This window comes from Mustela putorius, unplaced genomic scaffold (assembly GCF_011764305.1).
Source record: "Mustela putorius furo isolate JIRA1106 unplaced genomic scaffold, ASM1176430v1.1 tig00000174_pilon_pilon_pilon, whole genome shotgun sequence".
Taxonomy (NCBI): Eukaryota; Metazoa; Chordata; class Mammalia; order Carnivora; family Mustelidae; genus Mustela; species Mustela putorius.
The window spans coordinates 16,977,829-16,999,492 of record NW_025421304.1 but is presented as its reverse complement, the minus strand read 5'-3'; the positions used below and the strand labels follow the sequence as shown (position 1 = coordinate 16,999,492).

General features: G+C 46.2%; 1 protein-coding gene across 1 annotated transcript in view; it reads right to left on the bottom strand.

The window, feature by feature from the left end:
- The window catches only part of GNAO1 (G protein subunit alpha o1), a 155,612-nt gene extending 140,106 nt beyond the window's left edge, over positions 1-15,506 (bottom strand). The window contains exons 1-2 of the mRNA XM_004744208.2: positions 14,633-15,506; positions 14,368-14,410 (exon numbers count right to left, since the gene is read on the bottom strand). Of these exons, the coding sequence (XP_004744265.1) occupies positions 14,368-14,410; positions 14,633-14,750 (161 nt within the window). The 5' untranslated portion in view covers positions 14,751-15,506. The remainder of the gene's footprint in view (positions 1-14,367; positions 14,411-14,632) is intronic.
- Between the last annotated feature and the right edge of the window lie 6,158 nt (positions 15,507-21,664).

The window sequence follows — 21,664 nt, the reverse complement described above, 5'->3', positions numbered from 1 at the left end:
TTTTTTGATTAAATGATGTACTTTTTACAAGTCAGATTTACTGAATTATAATTTAATTACAGTAAATTCACCCTTTAAAGGTATGGTTTGATGAGGTTTGTTAAACATACAGGGTTGAGAGACCACCGTACAATGAAGAGACAGATTATTTCTATCAACTCTGAAAGTTGCCTCATGCCCCTTTGTAGTCAATTTCTTTCCCACCAACCGTAGAAACCAGTGAAGTGATTTCTGTTCCTATGGATTTGCCTTTTTCAGAGTGTAGAGGGATCTTTTTGATACACGAGTCAGGTCAAGTTGTCCTGTATTTCAACCACCCATGGCATTCAGCATGAAACCCAAATACCTCTCTCTGCATGGCCACCAGGCCTCTTTAATCCCATTTTGTGTCACTTTTCCTTTCCTAAGGTCCAGCTTCCCTAGCCTTCTTTCTGCTTCAGGGATCTTTTTTTCTTCTTTTTTTAGGTGAGAGAGAGATAGAGAGAGAGAGTACGCACACATGTGCACAGGGGAGGGTGAAAGGAGTGGAGGGACAGGGAGAGAGAGAACCTTAAGCAGTTGGGCTAGGAGCCCGACACGGGGCTTGATCTCACAACCTGGAGATCATGACCTGAGCTGAAATCAAGAGGCAGACACTTAACCGACTGAGCCTCCCAGGCACCCCTTCCTCACCTCAGATCTTTCTTAACCCGCTTCCTTATCCCTTATTTCTGCCAACCACTCTCTTCTGTTTAAATCTTACTTCCTCTTTAGAACATGTCACTGTATGAAATGACCTTACTCATTCATGTACTTGTCTATCTCCCTTCTCTAAAACTGTAAGATCCTTGAGGGTAGAGAAGCTGTCAGTCTTATTAAGAGCTCCGTTCCTATAAACTTAGAATGAACACATGATTGGTCTTCCACTAGTATTCAGAGTGAACAAACAGGACCCATTGAAGGGAACAGGAAATTTTGTGTAATTGAAACTTTTAGGAAAGGATTAAAAAACAACAGACCTTTTTGCACATGGGAAAAAAAAAAGGGTAGTAAGACCAGATGCCATTCTAACATCCAGGTCAGAACAGATGTCATTCTATCATCCCTTCCCCAAAGTTCTGCATCGACAGGGCCACAGAGTGCCTGAGAGACAGAACTGCCACCTCCTCTGCCCTTGACTTCTAGTGACCTCAGGCTTGTTTCTCTCCTGAGGCATGGGTCTCTCTGGCTCTTCTTCCGCCCACCCTGGCTGGAGCTCCCCGACACAGCTAGCTCAGGTTCATAAGCCTTCTTTCTCCTAGCCAGTGAATTCAGAGAGAGAGGACCCCCAAAGTTGTTTTGTGTTTGCACTCCAGAATCATCATCAGCACTCCTCCCCAAGCAAGAGGAGCACAGAATCCTGCTCCTGTAAACTGTGATAGCATGCGGAGACAAAGTCCTACATCACAGGGCTCCACACGCTCTGTGGAGAGGACACGTGGATGCTCACGCGCTGGTGTCCACAATTCCCTGAGCTGATGTCCCAGTTTTCTTTCTCAATTAGCACTAGACTTCTGAAAGCTTAATTTTGTTATAATTTATTATCTCAGTTGGGGGTGGCCAAGGGAGAAGGTGGGGAATTCCTTTGCCACAAAAACATCTGTTTTGCTGGACAGCAAAATTTAAATTATGACCTCAAGACTTGAGCAGGAGTGTGCAGATCATTCGATCCGGTTTCCTAATTTTGTAGGTGGAAGCTCCTAAGGCCTAGAGAAGGTATGGAACTTGCCTCGGGCCACCAAGCTAAATAGGGACAGAGCTGAGGTAGCACTCAGGTTTCTTTACTCCTAGCCCAGACTTAGCCACCCTAATATCTTGAGGATGGCTTCTATCTGAAACTTCTCTTCCAAAGGCCAATAATAGCCATGGTCACCAAATACAATGGCCCTTTCTCAGTCCTTATCTAGCTTGGCAGTGCCATGGAATAGAGCCCTGCAGCCACACAGAACTTCCGGAAGCACATTCCCTCCCTGGAGTTCCCAGCAGGGTACTGCTCCTGCTCCTCTGACTCCCAGCCTCTTTTCCCAGGGGGAGCTACTTATGAGCCTACCTAAGGCAGATGTCCCTGCTTCCCTCCACATCGGGGTGGGGGGGGCTTCTCCTCTCCATCTGCATACTCATCCCAGGGGAGCTACACCCCCTCTCACGGCCTCACCACGCAGGACAGCTGGGCCCAATCCTCCTGCCAGCCCTGACCTCTCTTCTAAATGCCAGAATGCCTTCCTAACACAACCACTGAATGATGTGAGCATAATACAAAAGTCATCCTGGAAGGACCCAAAATTCGCCCTTGTGCTTTGACTTGCCCTCTTCTGTCTACTACCCCACTCCCTGGTCCTACGCCTCCTGACTTGATGGCATCACTAAACTCTAACATCCAGGTTCAAAACCGGGAGAACTTGTCTGATCTCCTTTCTTCTCCCCATGCTCAACTAGACACCAGGTCTCCATTCTGCCTCCCTCAATCTCTTCCCCACCCAGTTCCTCATTGTGGTTCCTTCCAATTTCCCAGTTCAGACTACAAAAATCTCCCTCTGCTTTTCAGCATCTCTACTGGTCTTCCTCTTCAAGCTCTGCTGACTTGGCACCCTACTACCTTACCATGGATGGTAGTGCACACTACTCTATGTTCTAAGTATATGCACCTTAGCAAGGCAGTCTGGGAACCCCACAATCTAGCTTCGCTCTTCCTTTCTAACCACCGTTCCTCAAATTCCCAACAAGCCCTTTGGTCACATGATTGCCCAGTGCTCCCTGATGGCGCCCTGCATGTCTGAGTCCTCCTTCTGGGCTTAGCTCACACTGTTTCTTCTTCCTGGATGACAAGGGAACAATTCCACCTGAAATTAGTTTACGTAAAAAAAGGGATTTACTGGTTCACAGAGCCAGCTTCAGAGATTAGATGTCTTTCTGGCTTCCTTCGTCTTATTCTGCCTTCTCTTCATTCCCTCCCTCACACCTCAGTCTCTCCCATGATAAGCAAGCTTCCTCCTCACAGAGTAAAGGAGACGTGGAAACAAGGCCCCGGACAGCTCCAGGCTTTCATCATTCCAACCCAGGGAGGATCTTGCTGGGATCCCAGAAGAAGAGCTTAAAGAAGCTCAAATTCCAAAGAAGGACTCTGACTGGCCTAGACTGAGTCTTATCCCATCCCCCAGTCACTATGGCCAGGAAAATGTGATTTTGTGAATGGCAAGGCCTGGGTCACACACCCACTTCTTATCTTCCAGTGGCAGGGGGGCAGTGACTGGCAGCCTCACTGGAACAGCCTGGAAAAGGTAAAACAATGGGTATCCACTGAACTCTCATCTCTCCACCTAGCTGTCTTGAGGCACGTGTGATCCTAAGCTGTTGTCCAAATCAGACTCCACCGTTGCCTCTTCTGGGCCTTCATGGCACCAATTTGTCTCCTTCAACTGACTCAACTCTCTTGAGGGTAGGAATTGAATCCCTCGGTGATCAGCATAAGGTCTTACTCAAAGGTGTGACTCCAGAAAAATTTTCACAGTCTGCAATTACAATGCCTGACTATTTGTTTATGAAGTTATTGCCTGAGTCCCCTGGCACCTGACTTGTTCACCACTGAATCTCTAAGCACCCAGAATGGTGCCCAACACATAACAGGTGCTAGATATATACTGGGTAAATGAATAAATGAAAGGTTTGAATAAAGAAAGACTACCAGGCTTTGGTGTCCCGGTAAAGGAGCACAATTGCTTTTTCAATTCTTCTCACTTCAGCAATAATAATAGGGAAGGCAGGAACCCCCTCAACATCTTGTCCCCATCATGCCCCCTTCCAAATATTTCTCCATGCACTCACTAGCCTCACTGCCCTCTGGCAGTCTCAGGGAAGATGACACAAATTCGTGTCAATACCAGCTTGCCCAACCATCCTCTGCTCCTTCTACTACTTCTTTCCTATACCTTCAACATCTCCCTCCACATGGGCCCTTTCCTTCCTGCTTCTCAACAGAACCAGGTCCCACCATGTTAACCAAACAAACTATTAAAATAAAGCCCCTGCTCAACCTTATTCCCTCTCTCCCTTCTTTTGTCCCTCTCCTTCGAGAACCCATTTTCTTTTCTGGGGGTCTCCATTCATGGCCACCACATGCTCAGTCCCACTTACTTAATGCCCACTGCAATCTGGCTTTCCTCCTGCCACTCCACTGGGACTGCTCTTGCCAAGTTCACCAACAATTTCCCAGATCCGCTGGGTACCTGTCAGGCTTCAGCCTATTTGACTACTGCAGTATCTGATTCAGCCTCCTCCTTCTGGAAATTCCTTCCTTCCTTGGCTTACATGCTGCTGCTCCACTTCAGTTTTCTTTCTGTCCTTTAGCTCATCACCTTCTTGGTTTCCCTCACAGGCTCCACTTCCCAAATGACTATCACATCCTGGAGCTGGGGCGCATGTGTATTGTGGGGGCTGCATCTTCTGCCTTTTCGCTTAGCCTGGTGAGGTGATGAACTTTCGTGGCTCCCACTGCTCACAGTAGCACAAAATCCCACACGGACCCTTCTCCCCAGGTGTGTCCTACGTCCTACCCCACATATCTGACAGCCTGCCAGGGATCTCCACTTAGATGATCCACAAGAATCACCACCATGAACAAAGTCAGTCATCATTTTTCTCTGCAGGCCTTCCCTCTCCCTCTTGCATTGCTCATCTCAGGAAATGGCACTACCACCCCACCAGTAGCCCAACTAGGAATCCTGAACTCATTTGTATCTGTATTCTTTATTTATTTTTAAAGATTTTATTTTATTTTCTAAGTAATCACTTCACCCAGTGTGGGGCTCAAACTCACAACCCTGAGATCAAGAGTCACATCTTTTCTGACTGAGCCAACCAGGCTCCCCCTTGTCTATATCCTTTAAAATGAAATTCCTCAGGATGCCTGGGTGGCTCAGTTGGTTAGGCGTCTGCCTTTGGCTTGGGTCATGATCTCATGGTCCTGGGATCAAATCCCACATTGGGCTTTCTGCTCAGTGGGGAGTCTGCTTCTCCTTCTCCCCCACTCCTCCCCACCGTTTGTGCTTGCTCACTCTCTATTAAATAAGTAAATACAATTTTAAAAATAAATAAATAAAATGAAATTCCTCCCCAATGCACTTCCACCTGATTATCAAATAAGTTCAATTTTCCCATTCCCCCAGTATCTCTAGTCTGTTTCCTCTTCCCATTCCACTGCTTCAAGTTACTTTTTAAACTTTTCCCACCTGGATCACAAAAATAACTTTCTGCCTGGTCTTTTAACCTCTGGGCATGACTCTCTCTCTAGTCCACATATGTGATCCTTTTCAAGTGCAAGAAATGACCCTGCCACCCATTTCCTTAGACCCTTATGGGTCTCGAAAGTTCTCATCACAAGAAAAAAAAATCTGTAACTATGTGTGGTGATGGATGTTAACTGGGCTTACTGTGGTGATCATCTTGCAATTTATGCAAATATCAAGTCACTACATTGAACCTCTGGACGTAATATAATGTTGTCAATTGCACTTCAGTAAAAAACAAAACAAAACAAACAAATAAAAAACCCTCCTGGTGGCATCTTATTGTACTTAGAATAAAATCTGAAGTCCTTAGCACATCGACAAGAAGCTTCATGGTCTATCTCGGTTTCCTCTTACCTCCTTCATCTCTGACAGTCCTCTTAGAGGCTATGCTCTAATCAAACTGAGTTATTTTACACTCCCATCCTGCTCCATGTGCTGACATATCTTAGAGCTTTTTTCACATGTTGGTCCCTCTGCCTGGCATTCCTTTTTTCCACCTGGCTAGCTACCTTCCATTTTTAAGACTCAGTCCATAGGCCACCTTCTCCCTGAACTTCCTGCCTAGAGATGGTGCCCTTCATCCTCATGGGCTTCCTGATCTGAAGTATAATCATCTTTTACATGTCACTCCCTTTGGGCTAAGTTCCTGAAGGGCAGGGACCTAGACCTTCCTCTCTACTTCCATGACACCCTGTACATGTCCAGTGAATCAGTAGATGCTCAGTAAATACTTATGGATGGAAAGACAGATTGACTGAAGGATAGATGGATGGATGGATGGTTGAAAGGCTGTATATACACTATTTTGTCTTTCCCAAGTCTCCTCCGAACCACCTGCTTCTACCAAAGCCAAAGTCTTCAGTGGTAGCTTCTCTCTCCTGCCACCCACAAAGAGCCCACACTTCCGAGGCAGCACCAGCAAATGATTTCAGGAGCTGTCCAGATGGTGGCTGGGGAACAAGCTGGTGTCAGAATCAGTGTCAAATGTGAGGACGGCTACCACCTCCATTTCCAAAAGGAACTCAGCACCAATCAAATACCTGCTATTCTCTCAGCCCCTATCTTCAGCCAAAGCTGCTGATGGGTACTGGGTCCCGTCTGCCAGCTCTAGCCTGCCCACACTGGTGGTGGTCTAGAAAGAACCCCATAGGGTTAGAACGGAAAGGACATGGGCTTTGGAAGTAACCACATCATGGTCTAAATACATCACTGTCACTTACAAAGCTGTGCGGCTTTGAGCAAGCCACCCAAATTCTGAGCCTCACTCCTTCATCTGTAAGCTGGGAGTTGATGGCTATTTTTCCTCATAGGTTGATGTGAGGGGAAAAAAAAGAGAGGATAATGGATTGCATTGAAAATTATGAATGCTATGATCATCAAAGTCTTCCAATATTATTTATTATTCTGGCTTATGTACAAGTGAGTTTGAGTTCATTGTGAACCTCATTTCTTTCTCTTCTCTTCACTTATCAAGCATTTATGAAGCACCTCCTGTGTGTCAGACATTGGGCTCAGGGCTGTATTATGAGCAAAAATAAATCACCATCCCTGCTTTAGGGAGCTGTGGTAAGGAAGGGGCACTGAGGCCAGCAAAGAAGACAGATCTATTACATACATAATTAATTGACAATATATAGTTAGTGCTCTGAGATCCTGGAGGCAGGTGACCCAGGGTTGATTTTATGGCACAAGGAAGCTGTCCCTAAAAAGTAACAATTTTCCATAGAAAACCTCTCAGTTGGCTATGATGTAGACAGAGAATCCAGGGTAAGTTCTTAGCCATGTACTATCCTGACATGCTATTCCCTTTCTCTTTCTTCCTTCTTGGTTGAGAAATTAAGTGAGTAGGGGGACAAATTCAGGGCACTGACTATTAGCCTTGGAGGATTTTATTTTACTTTAATTTTTTTTGTGCTATGAAAAGCACAATGTTTTTCCTCTTCTCTGTAAAGAAAATTAGAACTAAAGATGGCTCAGCAGATAAAAGCTGTGGGCGGTAAATACTCCCACTATTCCCCCTTGCATTTCAGGCTTCTAGGTTTCTCTTTGCATTTACTGGATCTTAGAGCTAGAAACCTGAAAGAGGCCTGAGAAATTCTGTGGTGAAAGCCCACGTTCTATTTAAGAGATGAACAAACTGAGGCCCACAGGGTCTAAATGACCTGTCCAAAGTCAAATTAGAGAAATGAGTCAAAATTTAAAACACAGTTCTCCTTATCCTCCCCTTTTACCGATCTGCAAATCTCCTAGTCCCTGGATCTGAGGGACCTGACCCCAGGCAAGTTCCTTTACCTGCAGCCATCCCTGGTAGAGCCAGGCTGTCTCCATTTCTAAGAATCCTGGAAGCCACAGACAAACCACTTCTCCCTCTAACATGTCACTGGGGCTCTCCTCCCAGAAACATCCTTTTTTTTACTAACAGGATACTTTTAGATCCTCCTCTTTGGTTTGAGAACCACATCTGCATGAAAAGTTTGGTTAGAGGTGGTTTCCTCAAAATGCCTCTCAGGACTAGGACTTTCTTGGCTGACAAAGCTTTGTGGTTGAGGTTGCTATTCAGCAATTCTCTTGGCCTTCAAAGAGCTTTCACAGGTACCCCCGACCCCTGCAGGATGGAACTGTAATTGATGCTTTTATGTTTAGAACCTCTCATCAAAGTTCCCAATTTCACGGACTGGTCAGAACAGGGAACTAGCTGGGGGCAGCTATTCCCCCCCTCAGAGAGGCAGGGGGAGAGCCACTTGTCTTGACTCCAAGTTCAGTGCTCTTTCCCACTCTTTGTAATATCACTCCAGCCTCATGGGCTGAAGCAGCTGCACCATCAAAAATGTCACATCAGTTATGACAACACAGTGTGTTATATAACGGCGTGCAGAGCAGGCAAGGGGAAGAAGCCATGAGCATAAACCGCAGCACTCCCCTTCTGGCTCTCAAGGAAGGTAAGGCCCACATACTTCAGAAGAGAACTCCATATGGGAAAGGAACACCCACTAATCAGTCAAAGGAATAAAAACTAGAGCTGACATTTGTATAATGATTTTTAGAACACTGTTATATGGGCATTTCATACACTACATTATTTACTGCTCCCAACAACTCTATTAGGTATTTTTATTATCAGCCCCATTTTACAGGCAAAGAAACTGAAGTACAAAAAGTTAAGTAACTTGTTTAAGGTCACACACCAAGTTAGTGGCAGAGCAGATTTGAAGCCAGGTAGCCTGGTTACGGAGTCCGTGCTCCTAATCACCTGTCAGTTTTAGAGAAGCATGCTAAACGGCTTCTCTAAAAAACAAAACCAGTTATTTGCTCAAACCAGTAACAGGCCACTGCTCCTTCCTCTCCTATCCCTCTATGCTAATGCCGGATTTGTTAGATGGTTTCTTTTCTAGCCAGTATTGTGTATGAGCAAGAAGCACAGGATAATATAAGAATGTGATGCAAATTTAAAGAAATTCTTAGAATGGAGATCATCTGAGCACCGTTAAGCTGTTTACAGTGATGCAGTCCATAAGGTAAAGTGCCCTATCCATAGTGCCCGCTGTTCTTAAATTCATGTAGTATGTGAACACACAGAGGTGTTTTTTGTCAACATCAAAAGTTCTTCTTTGCCAGTATCAAGTCTGGGGGTAACCTTTTCCAAAATGTTTTCTCATTTTGAAATCATCCTTTTCCCAGCTTGCCTATTGCCTTTCAGATCACGATGTGGCTCTTGTGATAATGGTCTGTCTAGCTTCATAAGAAATGAGAGCCTGAAGACACCCTGGGAGACAGGAAATCAAGTCCCTGCATCCAGATGGACTGACCACATGTCAGAAAACCAGGACCGTATTCTGCTCATATTGAATCTCCAGTGTGAACAGAGATAGGGTACTGTGAGTCACTGAAGAACACGAGTGACCTGTCCTATCTTTAGCAGATGTGGCACTCTGAGGAGCACGCCACTATCTGGGGAGTTCCAAGTGCTAGAGAAACAAGACCGTACTCTGACTCTGAGCATTGCGCATCTAACCTAGTCCCACACCGAGAGAACAGCAACTCCGGAATCTGTGAGAACCATGTCGATCCAGAATGAAGCCTCATGCATTTAATCTAGTCAGGAGCAACCCTTTCGACAAGCAGACACGTTCTACTTCAGAGTCCAACAGGTAACTGGGGTTCAGGAGTTCTGCGGCTGATTCCTGAGATCAGGTGGACCGTTTACTACTCTTCTGGCAGGAAGGTCTGTTGGTATTTACAGCTCAGTGAACAGTAAGCAGGGAGAAAGCACCATCCATCAGCAAAGGAGAACTCGTCTGCTACTTGATCTGACATTCTGTTTGCGCTCACGCGGTCTCCAGAGAGCAAGGTGCATCCATTTGAATAAACATGGAGATAGGAGGAAGGGGGAAGGGCAAAGCAGCCAAAGAGAGGACTCCAGAACTAACAAGTAGGAAGAAGAGCTGCTCTAAGAAGAGTAGCTCTCCAGAGTGCTGCCTCCACGTAGGACCATGTGGGACCCTTCGGGGATGTGCAGGAAACGCCCTTTTAGACAGCTGCCCTTTATAGAGTAATGGCTGCACGTGGTCATTCCCTTCCACACATGACTGCCACTTAATACAGGTGCTGCATGGCAGCGTGCGGGATGAACACGGACTTGCTGTGAACGTAAGCTACAAAGGCAGAGACACCCAAGTTACAAAGGCAGGGTCAGGTGGTGGGAGGACACCTCCAGCCTTTGGTGGCAGGTGACGACTGAAGACCCCCTGCCCCAGCAGGATGGGGTCTGTCCTCAGAATCAGAACCTGCCGTATGGGCTGGGATATTTGTATGAGAAAGGACATCTTCACCTGGAAAATCCTGCCATTTATTTTACAGTGGCACCGAGCAAGCATTTTGGGAAAAAGCACACACCCCAAGTACCCCATTTTACTGTGTCCATTTATATATAAAGCCAGCAGGTTGCAGGCCACGCCTCAGTGCCACCTTTCAACTCTCTGTCTTCCTAAAATCCACTTACTGCTCCAGAAGCAGACAGCCTGAGTGTGACATCACAGACAACTCAACACCTCAAATGAGGGTGAACTGTGGTACCTACAGCAACTCCACGAGTTCTTTCGTTTTTTTGTTTTCATCAGGTACGTAACCCTAACAGTTGTCACGGCACAAAGTGGGAAGTCCCTTAAAATGATATTTCTGTTCCTTCCACACTTCATAAAATATGATTCTTCAGGAGAGCTCTTTGTAAGTGTTTTGGTAATTAAATAAAATTAATACCTCCTTTTAAATTTTTGATTAGTCTGAATAAAGTGTCCCACGGATTGCAAAAATGATGAGGCCATATCGTAGGTGAGGTCCCGGCCTCCTAATGAGCAGAATTATGTAAATACCATGTATTGAAAAAGGTCACTGATTACTCATGGTGTGTGTAAAATTTTGTTTGTGCTGTGTCAATGATCGTTGTTTATTTCTCAGTACTGAAATGTTGTCTGACACAGAGCTCCCAAAGGCTAACTCATGATCACCTATACAAAGGAAAACAAAACAAAACAAAACAAAAACACCCCAGCAAGCTATGTTCAAAAGAAACTTTTAATCAAGCATTAAGGATCGGGCTTTGAAAATGATGGTTTAATCTGTGGCACCTCTTAAATGGATGGAGGTTTCCCACTATAACATGCATCAAGCGAAAGAATTTCAAAGGTCAGTCTCCCTGCAACGTTCTTAGCCTGAAGTGGGTGTTAATACTTTGTTCTGAGCAGCATCTACTATTCAGTCCTTTGTCATATAACTTCACTTACTATTTATATATGGAAGCCTATTCCTTCCAATCAGTACGTCACAACACACAGTTGAGAATACAGGCTCAAAGGAATGGCTCTTTGCTCTTCTGGAAATGCTGATTTAAAAGGATCTGGAGAAATCTGAATATCAATATTCTTTCTCTCAATCCAACAGGAGCTATTAAACCCCAGACCCTATTAGGAAATCATCAAATTCTCACAGGGCAATCACCCATGCAGAACTCTAATTTCATTATCCAGGTGAAATAAAACAGCATCTAAATTAATTCATACATATGGCCTGATAGCTTGGTCACCAATCCCACTACACAGGGAAGTCCAGAAGTGCTTTCTGCAAATGTCACCCAGATTTTTGGGCCTCACCCCACCCACAGTACAGGTCTCCTGACTCAAGTAACTCTCAGTCAAGTGGCGATTGGGAAAATCATCTCTGCAAGGGAGGACTCAAAAGAATTTGTCACTAGGATACAGTGACACCAATCCCACATTTTGTGGTTAATAAAACAAGTCCTGCATCCAGCTTGGCACAAGGCCCTGATCTGATTTATTTCCAGCCAAGCTGGAGGGCTCACAGAAAAAGCTACCATTCATGAATGCTTCAGGAGGGCAGGATGGCAGGGTCCCTTGCAGCAAAATTTACACGGCCAGAAATCTTTTACACTGACCTTTTGAACAAACCTAGCCTATTTCCTAAAGAGTTGGTGTATTTTTAAAAAAAATTAATAGTTTTACTTATAAAATCTCAGTTTTGTCTGACATTTTTCTCCAAAAATATGTCCTGTGGGAGTAAGACAAGTGGGGAGTAGGGGGTACAGGGGAAAGAGAAGAAATGCTGATATCTGATTTAACCATCTCAAACATCAAAGGCTTGACTTTTTCCCCCTCCTCAGTGTAACTAAACATAAGACACATAAGACTTTCCCCGGAAAAGCTTACATGCAGCCTTCATTTAAGATTTCCTGCCCCAGTATATAATTAGGAATTTTCATTCTAAAATGGCACACCTATTTCCTCAGAGAACTCAGCTCTCTTTGAATAAAAAAGGCGACGTACCCTTTGGGGGACTCGGTATGTATTTTTAAACTTCTTATTAAATCAACCTAATTTATGGGACACATTCGGGGGGAAAAAAGCAGGTAAGGAGTTGCCTTGCTGGATGGAAAGTTAATTTGCAGACTACCCCCACCCCCTTCCCCGAGCCTTTCCGAATGCCTCCGGCCCCCTCCGAAGCGGCTCGGTTCTCTCCGCCGGAGCCCCGACTCCGTTCCGAACACTGCCGAATCCCTCCGAGCCCCGCGCCCAGTCCGCACCGAGCCTAGCCGAGCGCCACCGAGCAGAGCCCCATCGACTTTTCCGGCCTCAGCTGGGCGCTGTCCACCACTCGCAACGCCTGAAACCTCACCCAGCCCCGGTGGCTGGGGCTTCTACCCGGTTTTGAGGCCACCACTGCAGATTACAGACTTCTGAAGTTTTGAAACATCCCCCTCTGGGAGAGAGGGGTGGCGCTGCTCGCATTTACCGACCTGCAAGGGCTCCAGGAAGATGCAACATGCACCTTGTTGCAAAGAGCAATTCCCCAGGCCCCGCCTCCCCATCCATTTGGGCTGCACAAGCTCCAGAGAAGCCCCAGGCCAAATTACCCGTGGCTCAGAGGGGTGCGGCGAGCCGAGGGGGCCTCTGCAAAGAAAGCCCCAGGGAGCTCTCGAACGAAAATAAGAATATGTCAGGCAGACGTGGGGAAATTGTCTCTGAGTCGCTACTCCCTACCATCATGGCGCCGCCTAGAACCCGCTTGTCATGCCTGTTACACATGCAAGATTTTTTGCATCTTGGTTCTGAAACCGCAAGCATGCTTCGTCTCCCACCCACCTTTCCGCGAAAGGGGTTTTAATTTTCCATTGTTTTCCTACAGGATGCAATTACTTCAGCTATTCTGTCAAGTTGAAAAATAATCATTTTTGTTTACTGCACAGCAACCCCTAATTAGGAGCTGTGTGTGCACGAAGGTGTCACAGCAAAGCGACGTGGAATCCTTCGCTAAACGGTCTTAACGAACTCCTCAGTCCCGAACTGACAGCCCAACGGAAGCAGCAGGGCCAGGAGGCCGTGAGGGCGCACACCCCTTCCCCGCAGGCCACCCCCTCCCAAGCAAAGCTTCCTGTGGGCTCACCAGGAATCGCCGAGTGGATGGGGCAAGAAGCAAGCCTGAGAGTGGGAAGGAGGGGCGAGGCTCCTTACTGAGAAAGTGTGGAAGGGAAGGAATATCCCATTTTGTTTAAATTTTCAACCATCACTCAAATCCACCCCCAGTTAATTAGGAGGGGAAACTGATATCTTAGGCAGAAGGGGGCGGCCAAGTGGGGCCTGAAATCCGCATTGTGGGTACATTACAAGGAAAATGGCCTATGCAGAGTGTAAATGAATACATTGATAAAGGCCACTGAGTGAAGGAAAACTGCCCCTATCAGAAGAGCCAACGCTGGGGGGGGGGGGGATGGGCAGGGGGCCGGGAGGGGAAGTAAGGGACTGGCATTCAGCCTCAACCAGCATCCCTCTTCCACCTCTGCCTTGGATACAGCTGTGCCAGTCACATCTGCTTGGAAACCCATCTCCTTCCCTACCACCATACCCCTTCCCTACCACAAACCCCTTCCTAACCCTAGTCCTTTTGGGGGGGGGCGAGGGGGGGTGAGAAACCACAACCTCCAATTCAGCACCAAATCCCTGAACAGCAGACACTGATCCTCCACCCCAGCCTAGGGCTGGGTCCCCTCCATCTTTTAGTCAAGTTCAAAATCACTGCCCCAGTAGAAGAGCAGGGGCAAGTGAGATTAAGGACGTGGAAATGGAGGGGGGGGCGGGTGGAGGGAGGAGGAGAGAGAAGTACAGAATGAAACAGAGACAGAGATAGAAATGAAGGTAGTGATACACCCACGAAGAGTAATGATCATAATCATGCCAATAGTGTGATGTTCTGATCAATATGGCGGACACTGTCATTCATACAACTACAGGCGCTCCATTCCCCCCCCCCCCACCGGCAAAAAAAAAAAAAAAAAAAACCCACCCACCTGGGAGTTGGGGTGGAGGACCCAGAACCAACGTAGGGCGGGGGGGAGGGGAGTCAAATCCAGGTAGGGGTGTGTGTGTGTGTGTGTGTGTGTGTGTATGTATGTGCGAATCAGAAACCAGGCCTGGAGAGCAATGTAGAATGAGCAAGGTAATACAAATGACAAAAAATTATTAATAAAAGTACAAATCCCAAGACCACAGGGACTTACTTCATCTGCTTCACAATGGTGCTTTTTCCTGATTCTCCAGCCCCTGTTGGGACAGACAGGGGGAAAAACTGGTGAGTGTCAGCTTAGGGGAAGTGGGGGGGGGGGCATGGGGATAAGGCAGGCGAGAGGGTGGACGATCCTAGGCACACAGTGGTGCCAAATCGGGGACCAGGTCTTCCCAGGCACGAATAGGGTGGGAGAGCAGGTGGAGGTGGGTGCGGAGTGGCCGGGGTCGGGAGATGGGGGTGGCAGCCCCGGTCCTTACCCAGCAGGAGTAATTTCACGTCTTTGGCGGCGCTGATGCCATCCTCTTTGAGGTTTTTCTCAATCGCCTTGCTCCGCTCGAGGGCGGCTCTCTCCTCTGCGCTCAGAGTACATCCCATGGTGGCCCCTTCCCTGCCACAGCCCGCACGACTCGGCTGGCACGGCTCCCCGGCTCGGCGCGCCCCCCACCCCCCCCAGAGAGCAGAGCCTGGGCTCAAAGGGGAAAAAAACCACGATATCCTTCCCTTGGCCGAAAACAAAAATGTCGGGAAACCAGAACCCCCCAAAAAGACAGCCGCTAACAAGATTCCAGCGCGGAGGCTCGCGGCAGCTGGCGGGCTCTAGGGGTGTCGAGACGAAGGTGGCCGGGGTCTGGGGCTCCGGGGCCAAGGGAGGAGGCGCCCGCGGTCCGAGGAGGCGCGGGCTGCAGGCACTGAGGCTTGTGCACGACCCAAAATAAATAAAATAATAGTTGAGGCAGGAGCCGCAGCCGGAGCCGGCGGAGGGTGGGGTGGGGGGCAGGGTGGGTCCTTCTGCCGCTGCTGCCGGAGGAGGAGGAGGAGGCGGCGGCGGCGCGGGGTGTGGAGGGAGTGAGTGAGGGGGTGCTGCTAGTGCATGTGCATCGCGGGTCCTCAGCCGACGGTGCGTCCGCGGCGCCTTTGCCGACCCCCGCGCGCAGAGCAGGGCTGGGCAGGGGGCCGGGCCGGGGCGGGGGGCAGGTCTCTAACGGGAGGCGGCGTCGCTGTCTCCCAAAGCTCGCATCGCTCGGTGAAGGCTACCGGAGAGAGAGGGAGAGCGCGAGGGAGCCGCGGGCAGCGGGAGCTCGAGAGGGAGAGGGAGAGAGAGAGAGAGAGAGAGAGGGAGAGAGGCTGGAAGGGAGGGGAGAAAAAAATGAAGGGAGAGCAAGCGAGTGCGCGCGCCACAGCCCGGGCGGGGGAGGGGGCGAGCGCAGCGCGCGAGTGCGCCAGCGGCTCTGCGCACCCCGCACCGCAAGCCGCCCGCTGACGTCAGCAGGGCCGCGCACCGGGCCCCCGGGACGGGGAGGGGCGGGGGCCAGGGGAGGCGCGCGCGCAGGGGACCGCGTCAGCTGGCGGCGGCGCGCGCGGAGCTGCCTCTCCTCCCCCCAGCGGCCCCCGGCCCGCGGCTCCCCTAAGTGGGCGCGTGCGGGGCCTGGAAGGGGGCGGAGCCTGGGGCCGGGCGCGCGCCGGGGCGTCCCTCCCTGCCTCCGCCCCTGCCCCCGCCCCCGCCTGGCGCGCGGGCGGCGTGGACCTACTGGTCAATGGGAACGCTGGACTGGGCCGCCGGTGACGCGGTCAGGTGGGCCCCCCAGCTCGCGCCCTGCGCCGCCTAGTTAGCTCTCCCGCTTCCGCTCCATCTTGGCTCCGATAGCTTGGCTTCTTGTTACTCTCCAGCTGCTGGGGCCGTAGCAGCCGGGACCAAGTGACCTCAGCAAACGCGAGGAGTCTGAGCAAACCCGCGTTCCCGAGAATTCGCCTGGGGCGTGAGGGCAGATGCGGATTGTCCGCTTCCTGCGACCCACCAACATTAACTGAGCACCTAGTATGTGAGACAGGAAGCTGTGAGGAGAGGAACACATCAGGATGAGACAAAGCCAGGGCCTGTTCTCAAGGAGCCTCTTCCTCCCCGTGCCGACGTGGACCTTGCTCCGAGATTCCCGGCCATAGGTATCAGCCCAGCACACAAGTCCCACCCTGGGAAGCTTTCTGATCGGGAGGGACAGGTTTTCATGAGCTCCTAGCACATGCTTATGCTCTACGTAGAGTTTAAACGCTTTTGCTCATTTTGAACGGTTTAGCTTGGTTGGAGTCTTTGCATTGAATTCCCTTGTCCTGCCCCTTCCCCAAAACACAAATACGTAAAATAAATTTTAGATTTTTGGTGACAGAAGAGATTTTCTCCCTTTTGTCAATTTTTAGAACACTTTCCCCCTCTTCTTTTTTCCAAATGAAGACCCAGAATCCGGGGTCAGTTATTTAGCATGCAGCTAATCAAATACCGAGGAAACACGTACATATTTGCCAAAAATCAGGCATGTTCTGGGCGGTCTCTGAGATTTTGAAAAAACTAGTTTTCACTGCACAAAATGGTTTTACAGTTAGTTCCCGCAGACAGCCCCAGGGGCCCTCCTAGAGAAAGGGGCCAATAGGAAAGGTTGCATGGGGATAGGACAGGCAAGAGGCCAGTGGAAAACGTTTTCTCTAACAGTTGGGCACTTCTGTGACTCTGAAAGCAAACTTGTTTGTTTCATTTCAACAATAGAAAAAAGCATTCCTGTTTTTGGAGATGTTACCCAGCATAAAAATATATTTGCAATGGTAGTTGGGTGGGGGAGAACTAGTTAAGGCCCACCCAGAAGAAAACATTTTTTTTCCCTAGAGTTTTTTAATGAGTTATTTGTCTCTTTATATGAATAACTATGTCAACAGTTGTTGTAATGCAATTACAAATTGTTGTAATGCAATTTGAATATTTAAATTCGAATCATATTTTATGTATTCTAGGAAACCTACAAAGGGCTTCTAAAGAATTTGTTTTATAAAATAAATAACTTCTTCGCTACCTCTCCTGACTCCATCCTCTTTTGGTGTGTGTCTGGGGAGGGGAGCTTAAGAGATAAATCTGGTTTGCTTAAAAATCAGTATGTCACTAAAAATCAGCCTTTCAGATACAAAACAGAGCTTGGGTACCCAACGTTCTATAGAATTTATTATTTCCTCTACAGGTTGCTAGGATGATTATGCAGATCTATCTGATAAAGGGAAAAAATTTCAGCAACTTCACCCAGCTTCTACTATCTACACGGCTGCATTTGAAAGGCCAAAGAGGTAAGAATATAATCATTTTTTTGAAGATGATGGGCCAGGTCAGTCCTACATTTTAATGCTCTTTCACATCAGATAGTTCTTAAAATGTTAGCCTTGTAGGGAATTGTTACAAATTTTGGGGGAATGGTTAAATCAAACTATCCTTGCTTTTAGCTTTATTTATCCTTTCTCAGTATTTCTTTTCTTTTTTCTTTTTCTTTCTTTCTTTTTTGGTGTGCGTGCTTTATTTACTCAGTACTTACTAAGCACCTATCTGTCCTGCCCTAGGTAAAGTTCTAGGCACCACAGATGTAGTAACTTCAGGTTTGTCTGCATGTTTTCTTTTTCTGGGTCACTTTGCATCTTTATAACTAGACTTCATACAACAACTAAGAATAATCCACTTCATCTGTATAGTGCCTTACAGCTCATAGAACGCTTTTGTAAAACTTATCTCTTAGGATGTTTCCATGTAAACCTCAGTTAGGCATTGTGCTGTGGGGAATGGCAAGGAGGAGTGGAAAGAGCCAGGGTTATGAGTGCAGATCAGCCCGGGTATCCATTTTACAGTTGAGAAAACTGAGTCTCTGAAGGGGCGAATAACTTGTTTAAGGTTAGGCCATCATTAAGTAATAAACCAGAGCTCCTTTTATAGGTTTGTGGACTATTTGGGCAATAAAACGTTATATAATAGCCCCAGAACCCACACGTATTTGCCCCCTCAAAGGAAGTCAAGATGACAACATCCCAGTTCTCTGTGAGCTATTAGTAATTAGATAATACTGCAAGTGTTTAATTTGTCCACAATTAATTCCTGTAGGAATGGGGAAATTACAATCCTGACATCAGGAATGATCAAGGACAGATTCCATTTGCTTTTATTTTGTATGATCCCCAGAACTATGTTTCTCTGATTATTGCTTTTGGCCAAAGAATCATGCGCATTTACCGAATCCTCAGTCCGCTCTCTCCGTTACCATATACACACACTGTTCAGCATATTTTAAGTTTTAAAAGTAGGTAATTAGAATGTTCTATATACTCTCTAAAAGGGGCAACAGTAAAAGCCTACATTGAGTTGCCTTTTTACTACATGCGCTCCTAATGCTGGAGGACAGGAATTTATGATACATACAATCTGACTTATAGAATGCGGGCTCTGATTAGATGAGCTGAATTTCCCTATTTCTTCTCATTTGTAATTACCTTAATTAAATATACATATATTGATAATCTTCTGTGTTTAGTATGTTGATTTAGATTCAAAAGAAAGTTTAAGTAGGTATAAACTTGGATTCTTGAAACCCTAAGACTGTTTTTTTCAAAACCATTCACATCAGAATTCGCTGTGGTGCTACTTAAAAATTCAGTTACCCGTCTTACTTCTATGGAGTCAGACTCTTCTGCAATCTGCATTGATGGCCACTCCCCAGGTGCCTTTTCTGTACAGAAAGTGCTAGATCTTGTACATTATACAGAATCTATATGTGCCAATTAATTCTGCTAGGAGCTTACTTTTTAAAGTTCAAATATCTCACGTTTCCAAATTCAACTTTATGTTTACTAGTTTTTCATATTTTTTGCCAAAGGAAAGGATTATAAAAATTGCTCTTCCTGGGGCGCCTGGGTGGCTCAGTGGGTTAAAGCCTCTGCCTTCGGCTCAGGTCATGATCCCAGAGTCCTGGGATCAAGTCCTGCATTGGGCTCTCTGCTCAGCAGGGAGCCTGCTTCCTCCTCTCTCTCTGCCTACTTGTGATCTCTGTCTGTCAAATAAATAAATAAAATCTTTTAAAAAAAATTGCTCTTCCTTATGAACACTACTGTTGTGGGAAGAAAATAGGCTAAAACGTGTGGTTCATGAACTAAATGAATCCATACTAAATGTCAGGTGAATTAGGCATTTTAGGGAGAATCATAGATCACTAGAGATTTTAATCTTGTGCGCTAAGGGTTTCTATTATTAAATTGATAACTCACAATTTAACTTAGTGGTCAATATAATTTGGGAAAGTGTCTGGGGTTGGGCTAAGAGATGACTTAGTGTTTTCTGGTGGATATCTGACATGAATGAAGGAGATGCTTTTTTTTTTTTTTTTTTTTTTAATCAAATCTCTGTTTATGTCCCTAGAGGACGGGCCCCCAGATTTAGTCCCTATTCAACACTTTTCTGATATTATTTTGAACACATCTCTCAGACCTACTGGAACAAGGGTTCTCAAATGTTAAATGGTGCTAAGAGTTACCTGGGATGCTTTAAAAAAATGTGGATTCCTGGGTCCCGTCCTCAAACTTTATCAATCAGTAGGTCTGAGATGGGACCTGGAATGTTCATTTTTATAATCATACCTTACCCCCAAGTAATACTGACGCACTTCGGGAACCACATCACTGGAAACACAGCAACTCCTTTGAGGTGAGGGTGTTGTCCTATCACTTTGTGTATGTCCCAAAAGGTCAAGCATGGCCCACTCTCCACAGGTTGTCAGTCTTAATACTTGTAAATCACATTCACATATCTATAGGCAAGGGTTAAATCAGATCACTTATCAAAGTTCTCCCCAGCTCTGAGACTTTTTGATTTTTCGAGTAGAAATTTTGTGACTTGATGATTTGGGAAGATTTTTAAGATTAAGTTCAAAGAAGTAGTAGCTTTTTTTCAAGTCAGGTTCTAAAAACTGAAATGATACTGAGTTTAAATAAATAAATGGGAGATTTATTGGTATTTGGGAGCTGGTGAGAAGAGAGCATATGCTAAATGTTTTTGAAGCCCCATTAGAAAATTCTTTGCTAAATTTTGTGTCTTGTTTGTTATTTTGTAGAGTTCATGGAAAAAAAAAACAAACCAGTTGTTTCTTTATTTCTATTGTTAGAAATAAAAGATGCTATGGGAAGAAATGAAGGTATTGTGTATTTTTTTAAATGAAGGGACTTGCATGAAGGAGCAGATTAAGGCTTGTAGGTAATTGAATTGAGCTCTTAAGTTATTGAAATCCATTATGTGGTCACTCTTGAGAACATTATTTGTTGAGTGTACTTTGATAGTTCAAGAACCCCAAAGAGGGTGTGCTTTATGATTTTTCTCAATTTAGGATAGCAGGAGAATCCCCCAGGGATGCATTTGGCTCAGACTGAGTGGAAAGTTTGAGGGGCTAAGACTGGTGCTTTCACATTGATAAGATTGACCAAGAGCTGAAATTAAAGTTGGAAGCTTGGCTTAATATAAAGGCATCACCTACCAGCCATGGTCTGTGTTAGAATTTTCTTGGAAAATCTTTCTTTAGAAGTCAAGATTCTTATTTTTTTATGCTGGGAATAATGGTACTTTTCAACCTCCCTTGGCTGAAGTTGACAGATAAGATTAGCAGGTACTTGTTTATAAAGTATTAATTTAATATTTACTAAGTCCTCCAGAAGACAGGAGATTTCCTGACACCAAGATTTCTTGCATTATTTATCATATTTTCTATCTCCATAGAGCCTTTCATGCATGCAGCTCCAGCACGTTTTAGACATTATCTCATTAGTCTTCTGTAAGCTTCAAGGTCCAAAGAATTATCATCACATTGCTCTCTACAAATAGAAATGTTTCTCTTTGTTCCTGTCAGTTGTATTTGTGAAAGCAAAAAGTAGGAGAATTTTTATCTCTGTCCAGTTAATCCCAGTTTGAACTGGCTGTAACAAGTATGACTGGGGAGACATTAATTAATTCAAACCTATTAGAAGTGGGTTGAAGGTAGAAGTAGGTGGACTAGACTGATTTAATTTTGTGACCCTTCTCCATCCTCTTCATGTGATTTGGGGTGTTCCCAAGGCCTGCCAAATATCAAGAACATGCTGTTCCAGTAGGGTAACATCGTCTTCAGTTGAGCAGACATTTGGGCATGCTGTCTGTTCCCCAAAAGCCTGAAAAACCCTGACCTCTGTGACAGAGAAAAAACATTTTAATGAAATTCCTATGTGTGTGATAGGCACACATCTATAAAATTAAAGAAGGGCAATTCAAAGAGACACATTTTTAACCAGACACCTATCCCAGAGGACTTTGAGCTAGAATCATTCAGAGCTTCAAGTAGAAAGAAAAGAACTGAACTGATTTCTTCTCAAGCTGTCTCTGTCGTCTGCTACCCCTCCCCATGGCCACTGTAGCTTTCAGAGAGGGCTACAAGGAGAGGAAAGAAAAAGGAGGAAGAGGACTCTGAATTAGTTAT